Source organism: Diadema setosum, chromosome 2 (assembly GCF_964275005.1).
Source record: "Diadema setosum chromosome 2, eeDiaSeto1, whole genome shotgun sequence".
NCBI lineage: Eukaryota > Metazoa > Echinodermata > Echinoidea > Diadematoida > Diadematidae > Diadema > Diadema setosum.
The window spans coordinates 40,606,207-40,630,202 of record NC_092686.1 but is presented as its reverse complement, the minus strand read 5'-3'; the positions used below and the strand labels follow the sequence as shown (position 1 = coordinate 40,630,202).

At 40.1% G+C, this 23,996-nt stretch overlaps 1 protein-coding gene across 1 annotated transcript; it reads right to left on the bottom strand.

The window, feature by feature from the left end:
* Window positions 1–743: 743 nt before the first annotated feature.
* Window positions 744–22,662, bottom strand: LOC140246297 (B-cell receptor-associated protein 31-like). The gene is made up of 8 exons (XM_072325764.1): window positions 22,518–22,662; window positions 11,472–11,691; window positions 10,762–10,862; window positions 8,247–8,391; window positions 7,534–7,669; window positions 5,504–5,633; window positions 2,999–3,099; window positions 744–2,244 (listed from the first exon to the last, which is right to left on the bottom strand). Exons 2-8 carry the CDS (start codon window positions 11,561–11,563, stop codon window positions 2,206–2,208), a joined length of 744 nt encoding a protein of 247 aa, XP_072181865.1. The 5' UTR covers window positions 11,564–11,691; window positions 22,518–22,662; the 3' UTR covers window positions 744–2,205.
* Between the last annotated feature and the right edge of the window lie 1,334 nt (window positions 22,663–23,996).

Here is a 23,996-nt window from a genome sequence, read left to right as displayed (position 1 = left end):
ATCAAGGCATAGGCTGCCTAACTGGAAACATCGCTTGCTCTTTTCCTAATCATCAGATACAGTCAACCTTGCTTAAGTCAACCTCACATATGTCCAATCATCTTCTAAGTCAAAGTTCTTTTCAAGTCCTCTTCTCTTTATATTCTATTGATTTTAATCCCTCATTTAAATCAAATTCTCTCTTACGACGAAGCTATTTCTTCAGTCCAAATGGCTCTATTTGCCTTAGGCAAGGCTGATTGTATAATCAAATGCTCAGATTTTGACTGTGTTAACCACTTGACATACAGTGACCAGGATGGGTTAGAGGTTTGAGTATAAGCTACAGAGTAATTCTTCAAAGACATCGATCTATGCACTTCATCTAATCTGTTGGCACATTCCAAATTCAGACATTGGTACTGGGTATATACATACCATCCATGTGGTGGTTTGTGACCTTAACGATGGCAAAGAACACTTTATCCCGTTGAGGACGGGCTGATTTTGCTAAAACATGCATTTCCCATAGACATTTGCCCAAGTATACGCGGGACTCATCTTCTATGGGTTTATATGATTCTGTTTCAGCTACGGCAGAGCCAAAAGGGCAACCCCATTGATGCATGCCTTCCTCTACATTGATAATCTGATGGGAACAACAGGCATAATTGTATATCATGTCTCATCAAATCTCAGTGTAGGTGCAACTGCTTTTATGAGCATTTGAATTTAAAGTTGAGAGTACCCATGCATTTTAGCCATCTGTCTCTACTGTACCTGAAAGTGACAAAGCATCAAATGTCTGGTGATGGTTATAAGAGACACATCTCTTGAGCATCAATTCTATGTTATAAACACACATTTGAAGTGTCACAGGGCTTCTGGACATGCACTCTCCATATGAATAGGAAGTAGCTGATACATACTCTACATCTTCACTGTATCTATTTCAGATCGACTCTGCCACCAGAAGCAACGTATTATAAATAAGACTACCAGGTACTAAAAATAAAAAAGACTTGTCGTAAGAGTACACTTATCTACATTTCTAATGAACATGTTGTACAGGGTGTGTTGATGTGCAACTCTCATTGCTCATACTGAATTAATGAAAAAAAAAACTTACTGTCCAAGTCATGTAAAAATTCCTCATTTAGTTAATGAAGCCTTGCATGCCAGGCTATGATTCCAGAGTGTGGTATACCTTCCAAAATTGTGCACATACAAATAGTGTGTTACTTGTCAAGGATTTAAAGGTCACTCTTAGAAATAACACACGCACACATAAACACACCCACAATAACAAACAAACACTCGTGCAGTACCACATATTAGAGCTTCAAGGGAAAAAAAGTCATTCTATTTAAGGCATGGCATTGAGGACTATGCAATACAGTAAAATATTTCCTCATCTATCCTGCATATACCATATGGAAGATGCAAATAAAGAAATTAAACAGTATTGCATACATCCATCTACTTTTCTGTCACAGCTTTCCTTTACGCCACCTGAGGTGCTCGTTGGATATACTGTATATGCCATATCCATAATTTTCAGGTCCGGTGGTATTTGTGAATTCAACAACAGTGAAAATATCAACTCTGATCCTGATGTGAATGTGACATGCTGGTGTACATTTCTCTGTTCAATACTGTACTTCATTATCATGAATTTGACCACTCGCAGCATTGCAGAAAGTCCAGATTCACCCAAAAATTATACTCTCTAAATGTATGGCATATACAGTATCATTCTACACAGTTTTGATACGAGTCGCAGTCAAAAAACTTAGAAATGCAAGTTCGGATTTTACACACCCACAGTTGCTTGTATACAGAAACATACTAAATCCAAGTACATGCTTACTTCACTTCTGCACAATTACCACGGCCGAACTTTCTGATCTCTCAAGGTATAACACTGCACATGTTCAGGGCCTACTATGGCACATTCATCTGCGAAGAACCCCAGCTCATGATATTTAAGCAATGAATTGTAATGGATAATTCTTTCCGTGACTTCACTGGCTGCTCCGTATCGAGGAAATGCGTACAGTTAAATGCAGTTAAGTGCTTTTAAGCCTATAGAGAGAGTTCAGTACAGCTTAACCTACACGTATGCCATGAGAATGTTTCATGCAGATGAGATCAAGTCTGGTTAACCTTTGAACTCTCTATCAATATTTTATTGTATCCCTTTGCCTTGTGATGAAATTAAGTGCTCTATGTGTCCTTCTTAGACTCTTCTGATTCCAATTGTTTCTGTGCAAGAAAAAAAAAAAGAAGAAGAAGAAAATAGTTTAAAAGAGTATTTGGCAATGTTGCTAAAGCAAGCACAATTTTATCACATACTAAATATGGTCCACTAATACCATTTTCAAAAGAAAAGCCTCAATGCGCCAACTCTGATAGGCAATAATAGATTGCCATTTGTATCTATTCACATTTGTAATGAAAATCAAATCATCTTTAGATCAACTCATGATCCTGTAGGAAATCATCTAGTACCATAATGTGACACAATAAAAACTGTTGTTGGAAATTTTGACAACTACAGTTTGATCATTTCTGTTTACCCTGTTGGCGTGTTGTCATCATTACACTATTCAGTGAGAAATTTTCGCGGCAAAAATTTTTCAAGAATTGGAGTCGACGGCATTTTTCATGGCATGAAACTTTGACAAATTGCCACTGGCATTCAATGCATATAGTGTAGACAAGAAATTTCGTGTGAATTTTGATTTTGTGAATCTTGGCTCTCGCAAAATTTGCCAAATATAAATGCATGTGACATTTTCGGTTTTACAGTATGCTGGCATCAGTGCTATGGCTATTTGTTACCTTTTGACAGAAAATATTGCAATTTTAATCCTTGTGCATTCATGGAATGTAATAATGAAAGTGATTTGGGGTCAGAAAATGGAAAGGTTTCAATGCACTGTTAATGTACAGTAGAGCAATTACTTTTGTCTTGTTTGTTTTCTAGGAGAGAATATGACCCCCCACCCCACCTCACCTGCAGTTTAGAGTGCTCCTGCAGTAGTCTGTCATACTCCGATGTGACTCCCTCAGCCTGCTTTTTGACTGCATCTAAGTCCTTCTTGGTTTTCTCTAGCTCTGTAAGGAATAACAAATACAAGGCAAGTACCATAATATGTCTCGCCCATTCGCGTATAAGAAATTGTAGGCGAATGGGATATAACAGATAAAAAAAAAGAGATATAACAGACAAAAAGAAATATAAAAGGGTGAAAATTTATGGCAAAAAAGAAATGTGCCATAAAAACTGAATATTGGGCCCTGAAAGTTTGTTGACCCCTGCCTGTGACCTTTGACCTTGTGGTGACCATCCACTCCCCAAGGGACATCTACCGTCCAAGTTTGGTCACAAACAGACCTATGGATCAAAAGTTATGACCCATAATAGAAACAAGCCATAAAAACTTAACATTGGGCTCTAAAAGTTTGTTGACCCATGCTTGTGACCATTGACCTTGTGGTCACCATCCACTCCCCAAGGGACATCTAGCATCCATGTTTACTCACAAATGGAGTTATGGCTCAAAAGTTATGACCCATAATAGAAACGCGCCATAAAAACTGAACATTGGGCTCTAAAAGTTTGTTGACCCCTGCTTGTGACCTTTGACCTTGTGGTGATCATCCACTCCCCAAGGGACATCTACCATCCATGTTTAGTCACAAACGGACCTATGGATCAAAAGTTATGACCCATAATAGAAACGCGCCACAAAAACTGAACATTGGGCTCTAAAAGTTTGTTGACCTATGCCTGTGACCACTGACCTTGTGGTGACCATCCACTCCCCAAGGGACATCTACCATCCAAGTTTAGTCACAAATGGAGTTATGGATCAAAAGTTATGACCCATAATAGAAACACGCCATAAAAACTTAACATTGGGCTCTAAAAGTTTGTTGACCCCTGCTTGTGACCTTTGACCTTGTGGCAATCATCCACTCCCCAAGGGAAATCTACCATCCAAGTTTATTCACAAACAGACCTATGGATCAAATGTTATGACCCATAATAGAAATGCCCCATAAAAACTGAACATTGGGCTCTAGAAGTTTGTTGACCTATGCCTGTGACCATTGACCTTGTGGTGACCATCCACTCCCCAAGGGACATCTACCATCCAAGTTTAGTCACAAACGGAGTTATGGATCAAAAAAGTTATGACCCATAATAGAAACGCACCATAAAAACTTAACACTGGGCTCTAAAAGTTTGTTGACCCCTGCTTGTGTCCTTTGACCTTGTGGTGATCATCCACTCCCCAAGGGACATCTACCATCCAAGTTTATTCACAAACAGACCTAAGGATCAAATGTTATGACCCATAATAGAAATGCGCCATAAATACTTAACATTGGGCTCTAAAAGTTTGTTGACCCCTGCTTGTGACCTTTGACCTTGTAGTGATCATCCACTTCCCAAGGGACATCTACCATCCAAGTTTGGTCACAAATGGAGTTTTGGATCAAAAGTTATGACCCATAGTAAAAACGCGCCATAAAAACTTAACATTGGGCCCTAAAGTTCATTGACCCCTGCCTGTGAGCTTTGACCTTGAGGTGACCTTCATATATGGTAAAATGTGAAACTTTGTATGACCCCTCTTCCCTCAAAGTTTGATTGCAATTGAAGCCCATAGTAAAGAGTTATTGAAGTTTTTGTAGCGTTACGGACAGACGACAGACGGACAGACGCCGCAGGCGATCCCTTAGTCTCCCCTCACCTCCGGTGGGCTCGACAGAAATGTGTCCACATGCATCATTTACAAGATATCAAATATATCAATATGTATCCACATCGTATACATTATCAATACAATAATGTAATGATTGAGAATGACAAACAAGAAAATTCCTGCTTTACATCTATCTACCCATACAGAATTAAATTAGAGATGAGTTTTACAGCCCAAAATACAGGTAAAGACAAGAGGATGGGACTTTTCTGGCCTCTTTGGAGCTTTTCTGGGATGTGGCTGCAATAATCCAGCCTGGGAAAACCAAAATTCATTGGGTCAAATCAGAATGAGACTGACCTGAATCTGACTAATCTTAGTTGTTCTCAATGACAAAGCTTTGCTACATAGGGACTATGGAGTATTGTAAGCAATTTCTTTGAGGTATTGATTTGTTCAATGTAAGTAGTAGACCCTGGAGTTTTTTAAATCTTCACTCCTATTGAAAGCTGATAATATTGAATCACAGTAAAAGCTGTCTGTAGATCAGTAATAAGAGCACACTACTCACCACTGACATACTTGAGCTTGCTAACATTACTACAACCCTTTAAAAATACAGGCGATATAATCTAGATCCTCAGAATAACAATTTGTTTCAAAAAGCAAACTTAAAATAATGGCAAATACCATAACTACAGGTAAATAGTTCCCAGATCTCCAGCTGTCAAATGTATGAAGTGCCCACTATGGCAGAGTCTCTGTGCAACATGTTGCAGCAATGCTTGCAGCAGCAAAGCACTCACCTGTCTTGGTTGACTCAAGCTCCTCCCTGGTTGCCTTCAAGTCTTTTGTCACCTCACTATCTGCAACGGCTGCCACAACAACATCAGCCATTGATCCGGAGCGGGAACGCTTGCTCTTTGTCTCCAGTTCCTGAGTAGTAACAAAATATCAAAGCATCTTGATGAAACATATCGTCGCCGGTCACACGAACCGACGAATCACTGGAGTTTGGGTCAAATTTTCAATTTTGAGATTTTCAATCATTTCGATAGTAGACATTCCATACTACATATTCTGAAATTCTCAGTGTGTAATTCAGTGTAATTTTACTGTACTTATCACTTTTGTAGAAGTATGTAATTCCATTTGTGAAAATTATTTGTTTTCCCCATAGACGCATGCGTTAAACAATCAGGTGATTCGACGGTTCAGGTGACCGCGCGTACTAGTACACGCGGTCACCGAACCGACGAATCAGTGCACATTGACTTGCGTGTAGTTTTTGAGATTCAACAGTTCATTGACCGCGCGCACAGTGCGCGTACTATGTAATACATGTGTTGACAATAACAACGCTCAATGTACATGTACATATGGACACACATGGAAAATAACGTTCTTTGCAGACCGAAAATACATGCATGCAGCTCTTTGACGATTTCCCGCTTATTTGTTAACAATACAATTCGATAAAAACTTCACAAGTTAGCGCAAGAATTGAAGTCTGATGTACTACAAAAATAATTGGAAATTATAGACATGAAAGTGTAGCAACCATAAGTCAAAAATGGGTTAACTTCAAACGCGATTTTCTCGAATTGTCATTCTTACGCAAACCTGAGGGATTCGTCGGTTCGTGTGACCGGCGACGATATGATAGGGTTGGCATGAGAGGAAATGTTAGAAGAACTCTTCTTTGATTGATACCAATTGAAGTGTGATGACTGGTGGTATAAAATTGGCCAGCAACCATGACAAGACAAGAGTGAACTTCATAATAATGTCTTCATCTCCATACTAGAAGTATGGAAATATAAATGATTACTGCAATTTAGCAATACGACGCAACACTGGTAACACATTTTGTAACATATAACTACAATCAAACCTGCCTTAGCGGCCACTGAAAAATCCCTGGAGAGAAAAGCCCAGTTAAAGACCCTGTGTATAGCCGTCACCTATCTAATGCAGCCAGCGGCCACAAATTTTGTTCCCGCGGTACATTTCAACCTGTCTATAGCAGCCACAGACCCTTGGAGCTGCAGCCGAGCCCATAATTCAGCGTGTTTTTCTGCTTTGTAGCCGTGCCTGTCATTCATGGGAAATGTTCAGTGATCGCCACCACTGCATTCATCACTCACTTAGTCACAATAATGCACTAGTATTAAGCTTTCTTCACGACTATACACCTACAGTGCAACCGGCGATAAACATCGGCATTGTCCAATGCATGAAACACACGTGCGCATACTTATACACATAGGCCCCTACATGTAGATGTACTTACAGATGTATACAACGATGATTCATGTACATGTAGGCAATTCACACAAAGTTGGATAACCTGTATATAGCGGCCACCTATCTATAACGGCCACTCTTTTTGTGCCCCTTGGGTGGCCGCTATAGACAGGTTTGACTGTATATCAATACGTACAACTAAACAAACTGTACCAGCTTTGGCCTCAGATACAGAAAAATTTAGTATTCTATTATCTGGTTTAAAAGAAAAAAAAAGGAGTGGTAGACTCATTTTTTCCCAACTACTTTATGTAGAAATGCAGGACCATTTCATAAAAGCTGTAAAACACTTCAAAATCTACTGCCTTGTTCATCTGCAAAGTACAATGTATGTTTACAACCAATGCCACACACACATGAAATAGACACAAACAAAAATGATTATCATGACTATAAGCATATTTATACAATCATGTACTATTGATTAAAACTTGCAACTGACAAGAAACAAAAAAAAAAAAAGAGAAGAAAAACAAGCCATAGACAAAAGCAAAACAAAACAAAGCAAAACAAAAGCATGACCACTGACCTTTTGGAGGTCATCGATCTCCTCCATGAGACGCTTAGCCTGGTCGGAAGCTCCCTGGGCCTGCTTGACGGATGCCTCGTTGGACGCTATCAGAGTGGCCTCCGTGGAGATCAGATTGCACATCCGCTTCAGTACACTGCATGGTAATCAGAGCAGAGAGTGTCCTCGAGGGTTTTTTGTATGGCATGGATAGCAACATCTTTCCGTAAGTATGAGTATCATCAAAAATCTTAGTATGAGCATTATCACTTCATCTTGCCCTAAAGTATATCTCAACATCCCATAATATCAACTACTGGAGCTTAAAAACCTTGAATGGAGCTATCACATACATGTAATTTATGCCAGTTAGTATTTCTTATTATTCATGATAACAGTGTGTCTGACACCACCTTGATTCAATGCTTGAAGTGATAAAACAGGTGACATCATTAGAGATTTGGGTAATGCTGCACAGTACAACATGCAGACCGAGTTGATGACATCACCACAGTTGAAGACAAGAATATAACTACACAAATTCATATCTAGTAGACATGAGCCAAGCCTAAAATAAGCCTTTAAGCAAAATCTGATCACTATCAGGTAAGCCTTTATCAAATGGATACAAATCTACAGCATGTAGTTTAAACTACAGATTTAATAGAGCTACATGTACAATACAGTTGTAATTCTGACCCTTTACCACACACAGAAGTTCCATTGCCACTCACATGAAGAGGAATAGGGCAAAGCCCGCCACATAAAAATTCCTCTGTGCCCTAAAGAGCTTCATGTTGAGAATCGCCTCAGCATTCGGAATTGCAACATCCACTTCCTCCTTGGCCTCTGTGTACTTCCTCACCTCGCGAACAGCATCTTTTTAGACGAATAATGCCACAAAAATACAAAAAAAATGTCAAGCTTTCAGAATTTGCACAAAAATAAGGCACTACTAGATTAAGTTTCAGCAGACATGAACTGTAAAATAGATGTCTTGCAATGAAAAAAGAGAAAACAAACAAAATAAAATAAATATTGATGACGAAACAATTTAAGTACTGTGGGGCACAATCTCTTGAAGCAAAGAGCTTGCAGTACAGAGATTATCAAAAATAGAATGAAAATATAGGAAAAATGCACAAGGGTTACACGTTTACTGACTCAAACACTTTTACCAGTATGTAAGAAACAAAGCTAAGAAGTTGGAGGAGAGAGGTACACTCATGCAAGACACTCGTGCAAACCATAAGCAAAGCTTGCATTCTCAGCCACATACATTGTACCTGGTACTCATACACACATATCATCGTTTACCTCGGCACATGATATATGCATCTATTGGCATGTCTACTATACAAATACCAAGCTCAGTTGACATGTAAAGACTCCACAATTGAGATTGTTATATCATTCTAGTAAGTGCCTGATAGGCTATGCCGGGGCCTATCAATTCTGTAAAAAGGAACTGTGAAACTTTTTCTCTGATTTACCATCTTGTGATAGATTATGTTGATATTAAATCATTTCATGCAAATTTGCCTATTGTATACAAGCCTACCATGGGTTGCATTTAATGTCATACCATTCTTTTGCAAACAAGAGTTTTCCCTTCTGATTGGGTGCACAAAAGGGCCATAAATAGTGATGACAATATGGACATAGTCGTAACATTTCATGGGAACACTGCAAAATGTAGGGACTCACAACTTTCAAAAACAAAATGTGCTGGAATCTAAGATCAGGGACTTATTCCTTCTTGTGCAATTACAAACCCACCAGCATAGTGTACAGACAGCTGTAGGATGTGGACATTTTATGACAGGAAGTGCACCCTCCATGTGTGTAGTTAGTTATTCCTGTTTGTGCCAAGGTTTTGATACCCAAGTGTAAAGTATAAATGTACATTTAATAACAAAAGTAAACATCAAATTGCTTGCATTAAGATTTCTTCCAGTGTAAAATTTGCTCAGAGGACATGATAGTCCATGTTCACAAGTGTATCATAAAATTATGATCTGGTAATGAAACAGACGAAGATAGTGGAACACACGGCGGAGTGGGCCAGAATACAGTGCACTTCCGTTATAACGAACATGGTTATAACGAAATTCTGGTAACAATGAAGAAAAATAAGGGCCGCAACGTTCTCCACTCTATGTATTTTTACTGTTTATTTGTTCAGTTATAACGAAATTTCAGTTATAACAAATTTCAGTTATAACAAAAGAAAAGTCCCGAGGACTTTGTTATAACGAGAGTCCACTGTAGAGTATAAGCATGGACCTAATATAACATGGACTATTCACGGTAGTCTTTCTTTGATGTAATGATCGTCACCGACACATGATTATGTGCATCTTAATGAGAACATTCAGGTGTCTTGACAATAACGACTGTGTAATCATGTATCGTCACTAACAAAAGAATCGTTTCCCTCATTTCAGGCTTGTTTCACTGATGTGCCTTTTTTTCACAAGGAAATGTCTTTAAATAAATACAGATGAGGAGGAGCAGCAAACCTGAGATCATTACAAATTTTGTGTCAAAAGATGGGTAATTGCTGATTCACACATTTTCGCACACGCATAAGACCTTGCCTAATGGCAAGATATACCTGTTCTCTACCATTACCCTCCCTTTTTGCTCTGGAATAAGCTGGAGAAAAGTGAAATATTGAGATCACAAATGACAATCATTCTGCCAAAATGTTTAATAGCCTTTTTTTTTAAAAAAACTGCCTGCTTCTCCCAAGCGAAATTGTATGAGGCATTATTTCCTTACATACACCACAACTGCACATTCACTTTACTTGATTATTTCCTTCTGCGCATATAGTTTTAGATTTCTCGAATCTCAGTCTTGTTCTTCTCCCGGCTTGCTGGCGGTGACAATCATGGGATCAAAGCAGTGAAGCATGCTAAAAATGTCTTTGTGGGGCTTTTGAGATGTACAGGTACATGAATTAATTAACGATATGATGAATGTCCTTGTATATTAGGTCCATGATATGAGCGAGGCATGTTTGGGGGTAAGGAGGCTGCAGGGATAGATCCAGGAATTCCATAAAAGGGAGGGGGGCACAAAGCGAGGGAGTGTAGCGACCGAGGGAGGTAAGGGGGTAGGGAGGGAGGGAGATTCTTTAGGGAGGGTAGGAGATTTTTAATATTTATGTTGGTTGTCGTGCGATTCAATACAATTCTGGAAATATCAAGAATAAAAAAATAAAACACTGGGCCGTACACCTACCGATGAGTAGCAATGTCAGGACAAAGATGAACACATTGAAATAGATATAGGCATATGCTGAGATGCTCTTGATCAATCCAGACTGAAAGACTCTCTGCCACCTGTGATATACAAATAAAAGGAAGGGGAATGGGGTGGGGTGGGGGACAACATATGATTTTTGAATACATGCTTGGGCAACCTGAGAGCTTGGTTTTAAACAAAGTAGCATTGTAGGTCTCTTCACACTGACTTATTAAATGCTGCACTATAGCTATGAAGATAATTCAATAATGGTTACGATAACAGCCAAGCAATATCATCTTTCAACATGTCGATAAAATGATGATAAAGAGAGGGAAAACCCAGTTATCAATGCAAGGCAAAACCTGCAAAATTACCTAATTACATCTCATCATGTGCAGCATACATCTTATTCTCCTCATCTTTATTACATATAAAATATTCTTACTCTAAGCTGAATTGGACATGGTTAAAGGCAATGAACTTTATAGCAGCAGAAGTACCTGTAGCACTATATGGATCAAACTCCAGTAAGAGTTAGAGATAAGAGTTGGGCAGCTGGCAAAGACAGAAAAAACAAAACAAAAACAAGAACAATACATTAATGAGGTTGGACAAAACCAAAAGGTGTGCACGATGCCCCAATGCATTCATAACTAGGAAACTTATCAAGGTCTTTGAGGTCTTTATAGCACAGAAAAACTTACATGTACGGTTTGATGAAAGGAAGCATCAGCAAAATGAGAACAAACACTTCCATGTACAGGAAGGCTGCAACGAATGTCCATTGTAGCGTCATGGTGTCTGTCTTGTTTGGTCCTTCTCTCTGGATTAAACAACACTGGTGGAAACCCCTTGTTTCACTAAACTATGACAAATGTTACCGATGTGAAAGGCACTTGACTGGGAGAAGATGCTCGGCAAAATCTGCAAGAGAATGAAATAAAACAATATATACCCTGTGGGTAAGATATCAAGTGTTGCCTATAAATTAGAGTCAATTACTGCCTCAAGGCCAGTGGCACTTGTATAATGCTTGCCTATTAAATGCAATATGAATTCACACACTCTGTAGTATTGCAGTCACAGACAAGGAAATCGCAGGCTCTGCACACTGTAGCAGGTCTGAAGTTAAACCAACTACAAGAAATTGATACCAGTGGGTTTTCCCCACGAAGGAAACATTTTTCATGTGTAACATCATCAATCATAGAAGAATAAAAACATGACAATTTCATTTTATGGCATAGTGCATTGCCTTGACAGCACAGCACCTTCATGTTTGTGTTCCCCTGACTCAAAAGGACTTGCAATTTCAACAAGTGCTCATGTTCAAAATGGCATTCTATCTCTATTCTATCCAACATCGGAGGGTAGGTTAAGGACAATAAAAGCAAGAGCCCTGGGAGGTCTTTGCATTGAATCTAACCTTGATGCAACCTTCTTGGGGTGTCCCGTCATATGTACATGAATGTCCACATTAGAAACTGAATTGTAAGTATCTATTCAGAGGTACATGTACAGTAATATAAACAATCACAATGGTTTGCCAAACAATGGTTTTGTACAAAACAGGTTTCAAACAATTTACCTGAGCTCCTACAGCTACATTTGTACTGGATAGAGAAATCAATGACAACTGAAATTCATAGTGGTTCAGGTCTTAGCAAGGAGGCTCCCCTAGTACTTCCTTGGTCTTAGTAGCTCTGCACCATGGGGACACATATGCCAAATATTTCGTGAGGTTTTTATTTTCGCGAATTTCGCGAGTCAGGTGCTAATCTTGAAATTCTGTATGCGAAAATAATGACTCCGATCCTGATATAAATGTGATGCACACATGCATTTCTCCATTCAATACAGTAGTCCACGATCATGAATTTTACCACTCGCGAAATTATCAGGAAGTCTCGATTCGCGAAAATTTAGACTCGCTAAATATATGGCATATACAGTACCCCTCCAATCCCGAAACCTGCCAACTCTCAGTCTGATTAAAGTGCGTTTAATTTCTAACAAGATCATACAGTCTAACTTGCCTACAGGTGCTTTTTTAGGATCTGCAAAATACTGCTACGATACTTTATGTAAAATACACAGAGTTTTGGCCCTGTACTGTGTGCCCTGCTATTTGGCCTCCACTTGTGTCATTTGAATAGATCTGAAAGAGTTTACACCAAAGAATTCTTGCCAAGTTTCATAAATGTTATGTCTGTTTAATATTACAAGTGCATTTAATTCAAGTTTCACTCGTATTTTGTTTGCAACTAGATTAATTTAAAAGACAGTTTTAAGATAAACACATAGCCAAGTTGGTGAATTTAACTCATTCACCCTAATACCAATCCTGCCAAATAGACTCTCTATATAATCTTTCTAGTCGTCATATTGGATATCATGTGAGTGACTAACACTTGTAAACTTGGCATTTTCCATACTACTTCCAGTACAAGAATGCATACACTGTACTATTACACATTGCTGGCTCAGCAATCATGGCATAAGAATATGTGTAACCATTCACTGCATCTGTTTACACTGTTGAGCAATGGTACACTTTCTTGAGATTGCTTGTGTGAGGAAATCTCTTACGTCAATAAAGTCTTCACTACATATTTGAAGTCATGCTTGGGGTGTTGTTACACTGGTTATTTCAGTGAAATACCACCAAAGGTTGGCTTTATGGGTGCAAAATTCTATTAATTGCAAGTGATCTCAGGTTTCAAAGTGATCTTATTAAGGGACTTAATTTATTTCCAGATTGTAATTTCATTTAGGGTGATCCTAACTAATCCTTACCACTACAACATTTTTATGAAATGCAAATCAAAGACATGAGAACAGATTGTACTTCTTTCAATTATTTCTGACTCAAACCATGATTAAATTTCACACCATAATAAGATCTCCCCTTTTGATGTCTCATCAAATTTAATACTCATTTCCAACACAGATATGACAATTCTAGTGAACTAGCAATCAAGCAAAGAACATGCCACCCTGAAGTTGCTTTGTATGAAAAAAAAACAAGTAGACACATACATGTATGTATCTAAACTTGTAACAATTTGGCCAAAATTGTTACCGTACAAGTTTAGATGTACATGAAAGTTAAAAATGTACATGAAAGTTATAAAGTGTAAAATTTTACAGAGCATGAAAAATTGGCACTGTGTGATCTACCAGCCTGGGTAGGTGTTGAACAGCTCTCCATTGGTTTGGATAAAGATGTTCTTCAGATTTGCTCCAGGTGTATGCATTTCAGTAGATTTAAATACATTAATTTGTGTGTTTTCCCACAGCAGATAAGTTCCACCTGTTTTCAACTATTCAACAAAAATTCACACTTCTTTTTTTTTTTCTTCACAAAACAGAATTACTTGAGACTTGCTATCCCAGTGACATTCAGGATCAAGCATGGTTTTGACTTACAGAGATGAAATCAAAGCAACATATAAGTGAAGTTCAAGCAGAACATTCAAATAATATCTGCTCACTTGCTTTGCAAGCAAAATGAAGACATAAAATCCTCCTCTCCCCTGCTGCACGGAAAAATGCCAACATTATGTCCAAAACATGAAGATCATGACGTTACCATGCTATGTAAGAGAAATTTAGAAATTCAGAACAATTCAGAATTTTCAGGTGGTCTAAAGGATTCCATCTAGGCTGACTACAGACTATACCCACTATACCTGTATCCTCCTTTTTAAAAAGTTAGGTTGATAAACTAGTGTTACATATAACTTTGCCTAAAAGCGACATTCAAGTAGGTTAGTGCATGTAGATAGAGAAAAGGTAAGCTTACATAATGATTAATAATGTTCTTTAACCCTTTATCTGCCATGGTGGAAACCCCCCATGTGGGGTGAGACACCAACGCAGTCATGCGTTGAGAAAACATTCTGTTGTTCAAATCTATATAACTTTTACATATTTCTGTTAAATTGCAGATGAAGTGAGCAAAGTTGCAGAGAAACTGCCAAGCTTTGCATTGATGCACATTCTACAACAAATCTATGACTGCTTTTCTTTCAAATGCCCAGCAGCTACATTAATGTAAATGTGTGACTTTTTGCACACAGAATAGTGACAGATTAGAATTTGCAATGAAATCTAGTATGAAACACTGCTTGTTAGTCAATCATAACATAAAAATGCAAGTTACAGACAAGAGGAACAGAATCGCGAGAAACACTTTCATTGTAATGTGGCATTTGGCGATTTTTTTTTTGCGGGTTTGTGCACTTGAGCAGAATATGCGAAGTTGGCACACCGTCGACCGAGTCAAAGCTGCGAACGTGGCACATAAAGAGCTAAAACAACACAGATTTTTATGCCAGTGATTGGCACATTAGATTTCATTCTTCCACAGGCCACAGCAGAGATGAGACACTTTATACCCCACTTACACTGCGGGCAGGTTTCACAGCCTCAAATTTTGTTCAAAGCTTACAAGTTGTATTAAATACTCAAAAAAATCCAGTCTCTTCTCTGTTTATACTGCTCCGGCTGGTTTTACCCAAGCAAGCCTGACTGCCCCCGTTTCCATGGTACAGTAATCGAGTTCCCGTCCAATACATATTGTAGGCTTTTGAATTTCTTAGATATCCACAAATGTGATTGAGCACAAAAGTGTACAAATCGTGTGGTGCTTATAATCGGCGGTTGATTATGACAACTTGTGTGTTTACATTACCAAGAATGACCTTCAGTGATAACATTCAGGTCGGCAACAAAAGCGGCTTCTCGAACCCTCGGGTCAATGATATCGATAGACACAACTCACAAGTCTATGTTGACATCAACAAACAAATTCTTCATGCATTGTCGGTAGAGCCTGAAGGTAGATCGAGTCAGGTCTAACTGCGACCAGCCCCAGCGCTTTGCGTTCGGGCTGCGGATTGTAATATTCGGGATCTCCGACGGGATAGTATTGCCCCTAAATTCCAACTTAAGCACTAAAAATTGCTTCAATTTGAATACATACCGATGTAGTCTTTTTTTCTCTTAAATTTGGTTGTGTTTTTGCTCTGATTTTTTCACCTAACTACTAATTGCACAACACAAAATTTCGCAGGTAGACTAGCAATTTACGTTAATCATAATATGCATTCATGCGGGTGCAGACTTGTGTCTGTAAATAATCATAACCCTTTCCCATGGTCGACTCAAACAGAAAAACACACATCTTGAAAGATACATCAGCATTTTCACCCAAAAATCACACAAAGGATGATCTATCCACGTACACTGTATTAGATATATGTGTGAAGTTTCAAGGGATTTGATGGTAAAAGGGAGATACGAGAAGGTGAACTTTCGAGATTTTTTTGTCCTTCGCTCCACACAGTGCTTCAATGACCGTTAGGAATTTAAACGCTTTGGCCTCTTAGCAAAGTTAATTGCACCGTATCATCAGGCCTGTTTCTGTCGAAATTGATGACTTAAAATGATAGGGTCCTACGGTCAAGAGGAATCTCTGAAAACGACATCTGCTCCTTACGACAGATTTAAAATCTATGCGCTACGTTATTTTTTTTTTGTTTTTGTTGCTATGTTGTTGTTTTGATTTTAGGCATTTATCATTCAGTGATGAATATTTACGCCTTTTGAATATTTACGCCAGTGATGAATATTTACCTACTAAAATTTATACAAATATCTTTCTTTTTAAAAAAAAAACCCAAATTCAAATTGATTTTGCTGCATTATCGCCGCAATTTTGGACATTCTACAACAGACTATCACCACCCATCATTGGCTGTTTGTGTGTATTTTCTGGCCAGCCCGGTTCATGGGTCGTGAATAGGCTTCTCAGCTTCTCAGCTAGCCGAAGACAGTGTAGTGTAGCCTTTTGACAAGGCCCTCTCTCGCTGTATTGTGTTGCTTTCTGGGCGAGTGAAAAGCGATTCCAGCTGAGCATGACATTGTGAGAGCAAAAGGGCCTTGTCCAAAGACTAAAAACATTGCACCTTTCAGGCATATTCATATCGCCAATGCGCAATGTGCCATGCAAAGGTTGTTTCGAAAAATGAAGGAAGGAACGGGGAGAATAGAGATGGACTCACAGAAAAACGTCTTTTCAAGACCATGGAATTACTCTGGAAATAACCAAGTAACCAGTAGGAATGAATTAGGAAATGTATGTATAAAAAATATAGCATAAAAGTAAATTAAGCCTTTTGCTGGTGAAATACATAACATATATTTCTAGAGGGGCAAAAATTTCTGTTTCTCTACCATCGTACAGAGACAGCACTCTGTTGACTCGGGACACTCCCACTATCAAACTGTGGAGTGGAGGAGCACCCTGGAGTTTAAGTCAGGCCCGGTCAAGTGTTCCTGTGTCCCCTGATCATGATGATACTGATCTATATAACTTTTCAAAAACCACAACTAGATTCTAGTCTACACGTACATCAAAAAATGAAATGTTTTCTATTTGTTATTCAGGCTCTTTGTTAGAGCATGCATGCAGTACTGTAAAAGTGGAAATTTTCGCGGTGTTGAAATTTTCGTGCATTTCGCACAATCAGAAACTAGTGCGAAAACAAAAGCACGCGAATATTTCTGCTTGCCATATGTTCCTGTAGTTGATGTCTTGATACCACGGAATTAAAAACTCAAAACTCTTCTTATCCAGCCGAGCGCAAAAAATTAGTCACGCGAAAATATCCACTTTTACAGTACCGGGTATCCGATCGATACAACAGCAAATTCCAAGGAGCTGCTGTACCCATCCCCAGAGCAATGCACTATGTACAAAAGAATGCGGTTGCGGTCGCGGCAACGCGCAGTTTTCAGAGTGCTCCTGATTTTATTGGAAATATGTGTTTCAATTTCACTTTTTGGGAAGGATTTTTTCACCAAAATTATTCTTTTATACCAGTCATCTTTATTCTGGACCACATTTGGTGAAAAAGTGTGGAATTCACTGCCTCATTTGTGTATTTCCAGTGATTACATTCTGGTGGGCCCACACAGTCACACAAACCAGGGCAGCAATCTTTGAAAATTTGCTGAGAACAGTCCCACATATGACTTTTTCATGCTGGCTTTATTTCATGGGTACATGTTAATCTACTACCCTCTGCACTTCTTAGTCAATGACCATGGATCTTAATACAACGGTCAGCCAGGATTCTCAAAATTTATGATGCTCTGATCTTTTTATGAATGATTAACAGATATTTGGATATTTTTTCTGCACCTACATTGATTTTTAATTTTGAGTGGATGCAATCTCAGCTTCAGCCAAGCCTGACTCTGTAACCAAGCAAGGCCTGTCAAGTCAAGCTTTTTCAACTTTAACCTGCTCCCGTTTGGAGCCATCCAGGATTTTATCGAAGTTAGTCTATGTGTGCTGTCACCGTCAAGGTCAGTCTTACCCATAATGCTTAACTCGCAGATTTTTGCAGGGCTCCTTTGCATGCCCATTTTGGTATCAACCCTTGTACCATCTGACTCATTTGTTACACCATTTTCTACCAGTAACACCATCTCACCACCACGAAATGTTGATGCTTCCAAGGGAACAGTTTTAATCTTTGAATGTTCCACCCAGAGCACCAATCATAGATTCCTCCAAGCATCCTGGGTATCATCAATGTCGAGTCTAAACAATACAAGAGTTAGACCAAAACCAAATGAGAACTCTGTTTTGTTGTACATTGCCATTCTTCTGATAATCCAATCACATGACACTGAAGTCAATCCGGGCCCCTACACTCCCGAGTATCGCTGTGGTGTATGTAGGAAAGCTGTTCGTTGGTCAAAAACCAGAATGGCCACTGCGTGTGATACATGTGACACCTGTGATCACACTGACTGCATGGGAATGTCATCTGAATCCTATGAAAGAATCAAGTCAAATGTTAGCTGGATTTGTGCATCCTGTGACTCACCAAATCACTCGCTCTCAGTACTCGACTCTTATCTAACTGAATCGGATAATAAATTCCAAGTCCTATCAGATATTGAAAACTCATTAAATAAGAGTGGATCTAGTATGCCTAGTAGTGATGAATCAAGCGTGCAAGCCACTTCTCATCACAACTCCAAGAGAAATCAGGACTTAACAGACTCTTTACCAAATCCGGGATCTCCTGTTTATCGGTCCTCCCCGATCAAAAAAACAACAGTAATGCTGAGACCAAAAGGAAGAAGATTGTTGCAAGACCCTTGAAGATCCTTTCTGTCAACCTGCAATCCATGAACGCCAAAAGGGAAGCTTTTTGGGAAGCAGTGGAGAGCAGCCAGCCAGATTTTATAATTGCCAATGAAACATGGCTTAAGCCTTCTATGTTGAATTCAGAAATGATGCCACCAGGTTATAATGCCCCTGTCAGAAAAGATCGACACGATGGATATGGAGGTGTTCTTCTTGCCACAAAACATGATCTTGTAGACTGTGAGATAGACGTGAAATCAGACTGCGAGCTTGTAGCAACTAAGATCCAGGTCTACGGCCAGCAGCCCCTCATCGTTATGTCTGTCTATCGCCCACCCAAAAATGATCTTGACTATGCTCAGTCCTTGTGCCAGTCCATACAGAGGATCATGTGCAATAACCCATCTGCTGTAGTCTGGATCAGCGGAGATTTCAATCTTCCTGACATCAGCTGGGACACCTGTACTATAAACGGTCACCAATATTCTGTTGCACTGAACAACTACTTCATATCAATGTTCAATGATGTAGGTCTGTCGCAGTCTGTTGATTTTCCAACAAGAGGAGACAAAACATTAGACTTGTTTCTTACAAATAGGCCATCGCTACTGAGCAAATGCGTACCAACGCCTGGAGTCAGCGACCATGACATGGTTCTTGCACTCTCTGACGTCCGTGCTAAGAGGCAGAAACCAGCCCCTCGCAGAGTCTTTCTTTGGAGAAAGGCAGACTTCGACATCAGGGCGGAAACTCTTGCCTTTAGTAAGTCATAGATATGGAATCAAACTCTACCAACACCAATGTGGACCAGCTGTGGAGAGATATTACATCCTTCCTTCACAAAGTTCTGGAAACCATGGTTCCATCAAAACTCTCCTCCCCCCGCTTCAGCCAAGCATGGATAAACCAAGATCTGAAGCGCTTGTCAAAGAAAAAGAAAGTAGCCTTCAAAAGGGCAAAGAATTCTAAGAAGACAGAAGATTGGGACAAATACAAAAGCCTCAAGAAACTCATGCAGCAAAAATGCAAGTCTGCCTATCATACCTATATAGGTGACATGTTCTGTGAAGACGGTAATCCGAAAAAGTTCTGGTCATACATAGAGTACTCGATGCGAGAATTCCGGTGTTGCACCTCTGATGCAAAATGGCGTCCTGCAGAGCGATGCATCAGCCAAGGCCAGGCTCCTCAACAACCAGTTCACCTCAGTTTTTACAAATGAGGAAACATCTACACTACCTGAACTGGGCACCAGCCCACACCTCACGGTACCTACTTTCACTGTTCACAGCGAAGGGGTTAGGAAGCTTCTGGCAAACCTTAAACCACATACCGCTTGTGGTCCAGACAACCTGCCTGCCTATCTTCTCAAGGAACTTGCAGATCAACTAGCTCCTGTCCTTCTGTCTTCTATTCAATGCTACTCTAAATCAGGGGAGGATCCCCCATGAATGGAAGATGGCTAACATCATACCCATTTTCAAGGAGGAGGACAAGCACAGAGCCGCAAATTACTGACCTATCTCCCTAACTTTGATCATCTGTAAAACAGCAGAACACATAATCCACACCCAAATCATGCACCACCTGGACACCCATAATCTCTTGACAGAAGCCCAATTTGGTTTCAGAAGAGGACAATCATGCGAGTCACAACTACTTGTGACTGTACATGACCTTGCCACAGGCCTTAATGATAAACAACAGATTGATGCCATCCTCCTCGATTTCGCCAAAGCATTCGACAAATTACCACACAAGCGTCTTCTCCTCAATTTGAGTTACTATGGAGTCGAGGTCACCTGCTGTCATGGATTCGTGACTTCCTCCAAGGACGGACCCAGAAGGTCACACTTAAGGGGAAAGAGAGTACCACCACAAGTGGGAGTACTTCCGGGAACAGTTCTTGGACCCCTCCTGTTCCTGGTCTTCATTAACGATCTTCCCGAGTGCATTTCCTCATCTATACGCCTCTATGCAGATGATGCACTCCTTTATCGATCCATCAAAACCCAAGAGAATGTAGATGCATTACACAGGGATCTCACCAGTGTCCAGGAATGGGAGAAGACTTGGCTCATGTCCTTCAATGCCGACAAATGTGAAGTATTGAGGATATCTAACAAGAGGAAGAACATCACTGGAACATCCCCGTACTCCATCCATGGACAGCACTCCGGACTGTCGATGAGGCTAGGTACCTTGGTGTTACCCTTCATCAAAGTCTTAGCTGGAAGCGCCACACATCCAATCCACATGTAAGAAAGCAATAGTACACTCAGCTTTCTTCGACGCAATTTGAGGAGATGCCCTGCCAACATTAAGGAACTGGCATATAAGACCTACGTACATCCCATTCTGGAATATTCCTCCACGATGTGGGATCTCACACCAAGGACCTCATCTCCCAGATCGAAATGGTCCAACGACGTGCGGCTAGATTCGTAAAGGCAGACTACAGATACAAGAGTAGTGTCGCCCTGATGCTACAAAGCCTTCAATGGCAGACCCTGCAGGAGCGACGTGCACACAGCAAAGTCACCATGCTGTACAGGATCGTTAATGGTCTTGGACTCTTGTTGCCATCCCCTCTGGGCCTCCATTCCTGTACCCCACACCAGACCTACATGCAACTAGAGGCCATGCCCATGATCAACAGTTTAGACGGCAACACTGTAGAATCCTCATTTTCCAACACAGCTTCTTCCCAAGTGTTGTCTGCATGTGGAACGCCCTGTGGTTGCTGCTCCGCCTCTTGAGTTATTCCGGAGCCGTCTGACACCACTCACCCTCTGTTAAGACAGCCGAAGGGAGTTATTTTTACTCGCATGGTAGCTCAGTTATTTATTTTTATTTGTCCCAAATTGCACTCTTATTTTGCGTGTTTCTGTGACTGCGTTTTTGCCTGTCAAGTACAACTACGACAATACTCTTATAAGACGCCACTGCTTCAGGGCAGGGATTACTGCATAATTTACCCAAGGTAAATAAAGGTATTTTATAAACATGTTGATAAAGCCCTTAAAGGCATCAAGGTATCCCGCCCGCCGGCGAGCTACATTGTAGGTTTATCCGTATAGGCGGGCGCGCCGGTGAACTCGGTTCGAAAGTGCCCCGTTTGATGGGATCCGCACACCGTCGCCCTCATGTCTAGCCCGACCAGACCGTTACACTTGTGTACAGCGACAGGGTAGACCTTTAGCTTTAGTTACCTCGTGTCATGTGCGTGTGCGAGATATTACCCTAATAGAGCGCGAGCAGTGCATGCAAATTCGAGATCCTATAATTGGATACGGACACATATTTGATGGAAAACGCCAGAGTGGTACCACGGTAACTAGTAATAATAGAATACATATCCTACAAATAATACGTCAGGCTACACAGCTGCACAGCACGTAGCTAGCCCGATCAGACGCCGCGTGCCGTGTAAAAAGCGATAGGACACTGAGGACTGTGCAATTACACGGCACGGTCAGTGCCAGCTGCCGTTAGTCATCAGTATCGGGGTTTGTTTTAGAACCTATAATATCGCTGCCAAATGTGAAAAACAGAGACGTTTGGAGAACATTATACTCACATAGTCTACTCGTAGCAGGCTCTCAGCAGCTAGCTATCAGGTGTGGCGGCAAAGAATGGATGCTAATTGGTAAAAAGAAACGAATGACCCTACCCTTTCATGAAATGTGGATATTTGTAGTCGCTGACTTCAACGGCATCAACGCTGTAGACGAAGTCGGTGGTATTTCTGTAGCGTAGACGAATTCGCTTGGTACACGTTGCACGTACGCGTAGCTAACCTCGCGCTGGTACAGTATCCCGGAAGTACGCACAACGGAGAGCTTAATATGCTAAGTTCGTTCCTTACGTAATTCTCCACATGGCTTACTTTGGCTGGCCATGTTATGATGTCATTCAGAAGTTTGTTGTTTCTGATGTTTTTGCTTGCATTTCACTGCGTGCTTTTACCGCAGAACACTACATCGGAATCAACAAGTTTTTCAATGACAACTCAAAGATGACACATTTCACGTGCAATGTGGTATTGACTGATGACATAATATGTAGGCCCTACTTGGAAATAGCAGAGAACTTCATGGCTTAGTTATAAAAAAGGATAACTCAATTCATTAGCCTTCCTAATTACTCTGGCAACTATTTAACCAGAGCAAATTCAGAGACCGAAAGATGAGCATTCTTTAGTATTTTGTAAGGAAAATTCCTCAAACCCTTGCTGATCCTAGCAAATGATGTGCTGGCTCGATACAGCTATAGGAACTTAGTTGGTAATGGCGCGACAAATTTCATCATCCCATGAATCACTCACAGTAATGTCACAATGACAACAAACACAGGTTTACAGGACCATAGGGAGTAATTACAAGGGATGGCTAGTAACTGATCAGTGGGAATGCTGGGGATGATTGTTCTAATTCTTGTGGAATTCATTTAAGAGCACATCATATATTTGTATCTATTGTGTGAAAATTATTTGCTTCAGAATGGTCTCATATTCAGGTAATGTGCAGTTTAATGTTTCCAGGTTAGCATGCCTGTATTGCAGACATTTGCAGTGATGGGGCGATCGTTACTCTTAAATGAACCCCACAAGGATTGGAACAATCATCCCCCAGCATTCCCACTGATCAGTTACTAGCCATCCCCTTTAATTTGACACAGCCAGGGGATAATGTTTCCATACACATAAAGCATGCACTTGTAATCTACAAATGAACGGAGCCCACACTAAGAAACACTAAACAAAAACAACAAACAGAACATCCGAAACTATAAACTTAAGCAGAATTCATTTCGCCAAAAGGAGTCTGCTGAATCCTGCACAGAGAAATGTTTTCATTAATATACAGACATTACAGATACTCACAATATCATCACATATCATGTCACCACATTACAACCGCAACAGTTTAAACACTTTTAACATCAGACAGCAAACGTTGTACATGTATTTGTAAGAAGGTATGCATTTTTTAATCTTTTCTCACTTCTCAAATTCTCAAACTTGTATTCTCTCAGTACTGCAGCTCTCAAAGTTAGA

Bases quoted from the DNA above. Each gene is read 5' to 3' on its own strand.
- LOC140246297 (XM_072325764.1), bottom strand. From the start codon at position 11,563: ATGACGCTACAATGGACATTCGTTGCAGCCTTCCTGTACATGGAAGTG. The intron at 10,863-11,471 runs GTAAGTTTTTCT...TGTATATCACAG, and splicing joins CCTTTCATCAAACCGTACAT to GTGGCAGAGAGTCTTTCAGT. The intron at 7,670-8,246 runs GTGAGTGGCAAT...ATTACCATGCAG, and splicing joins TTTGCCCTATTCCTCTTCAT to TGTACTGAAGCGGATGTGCA.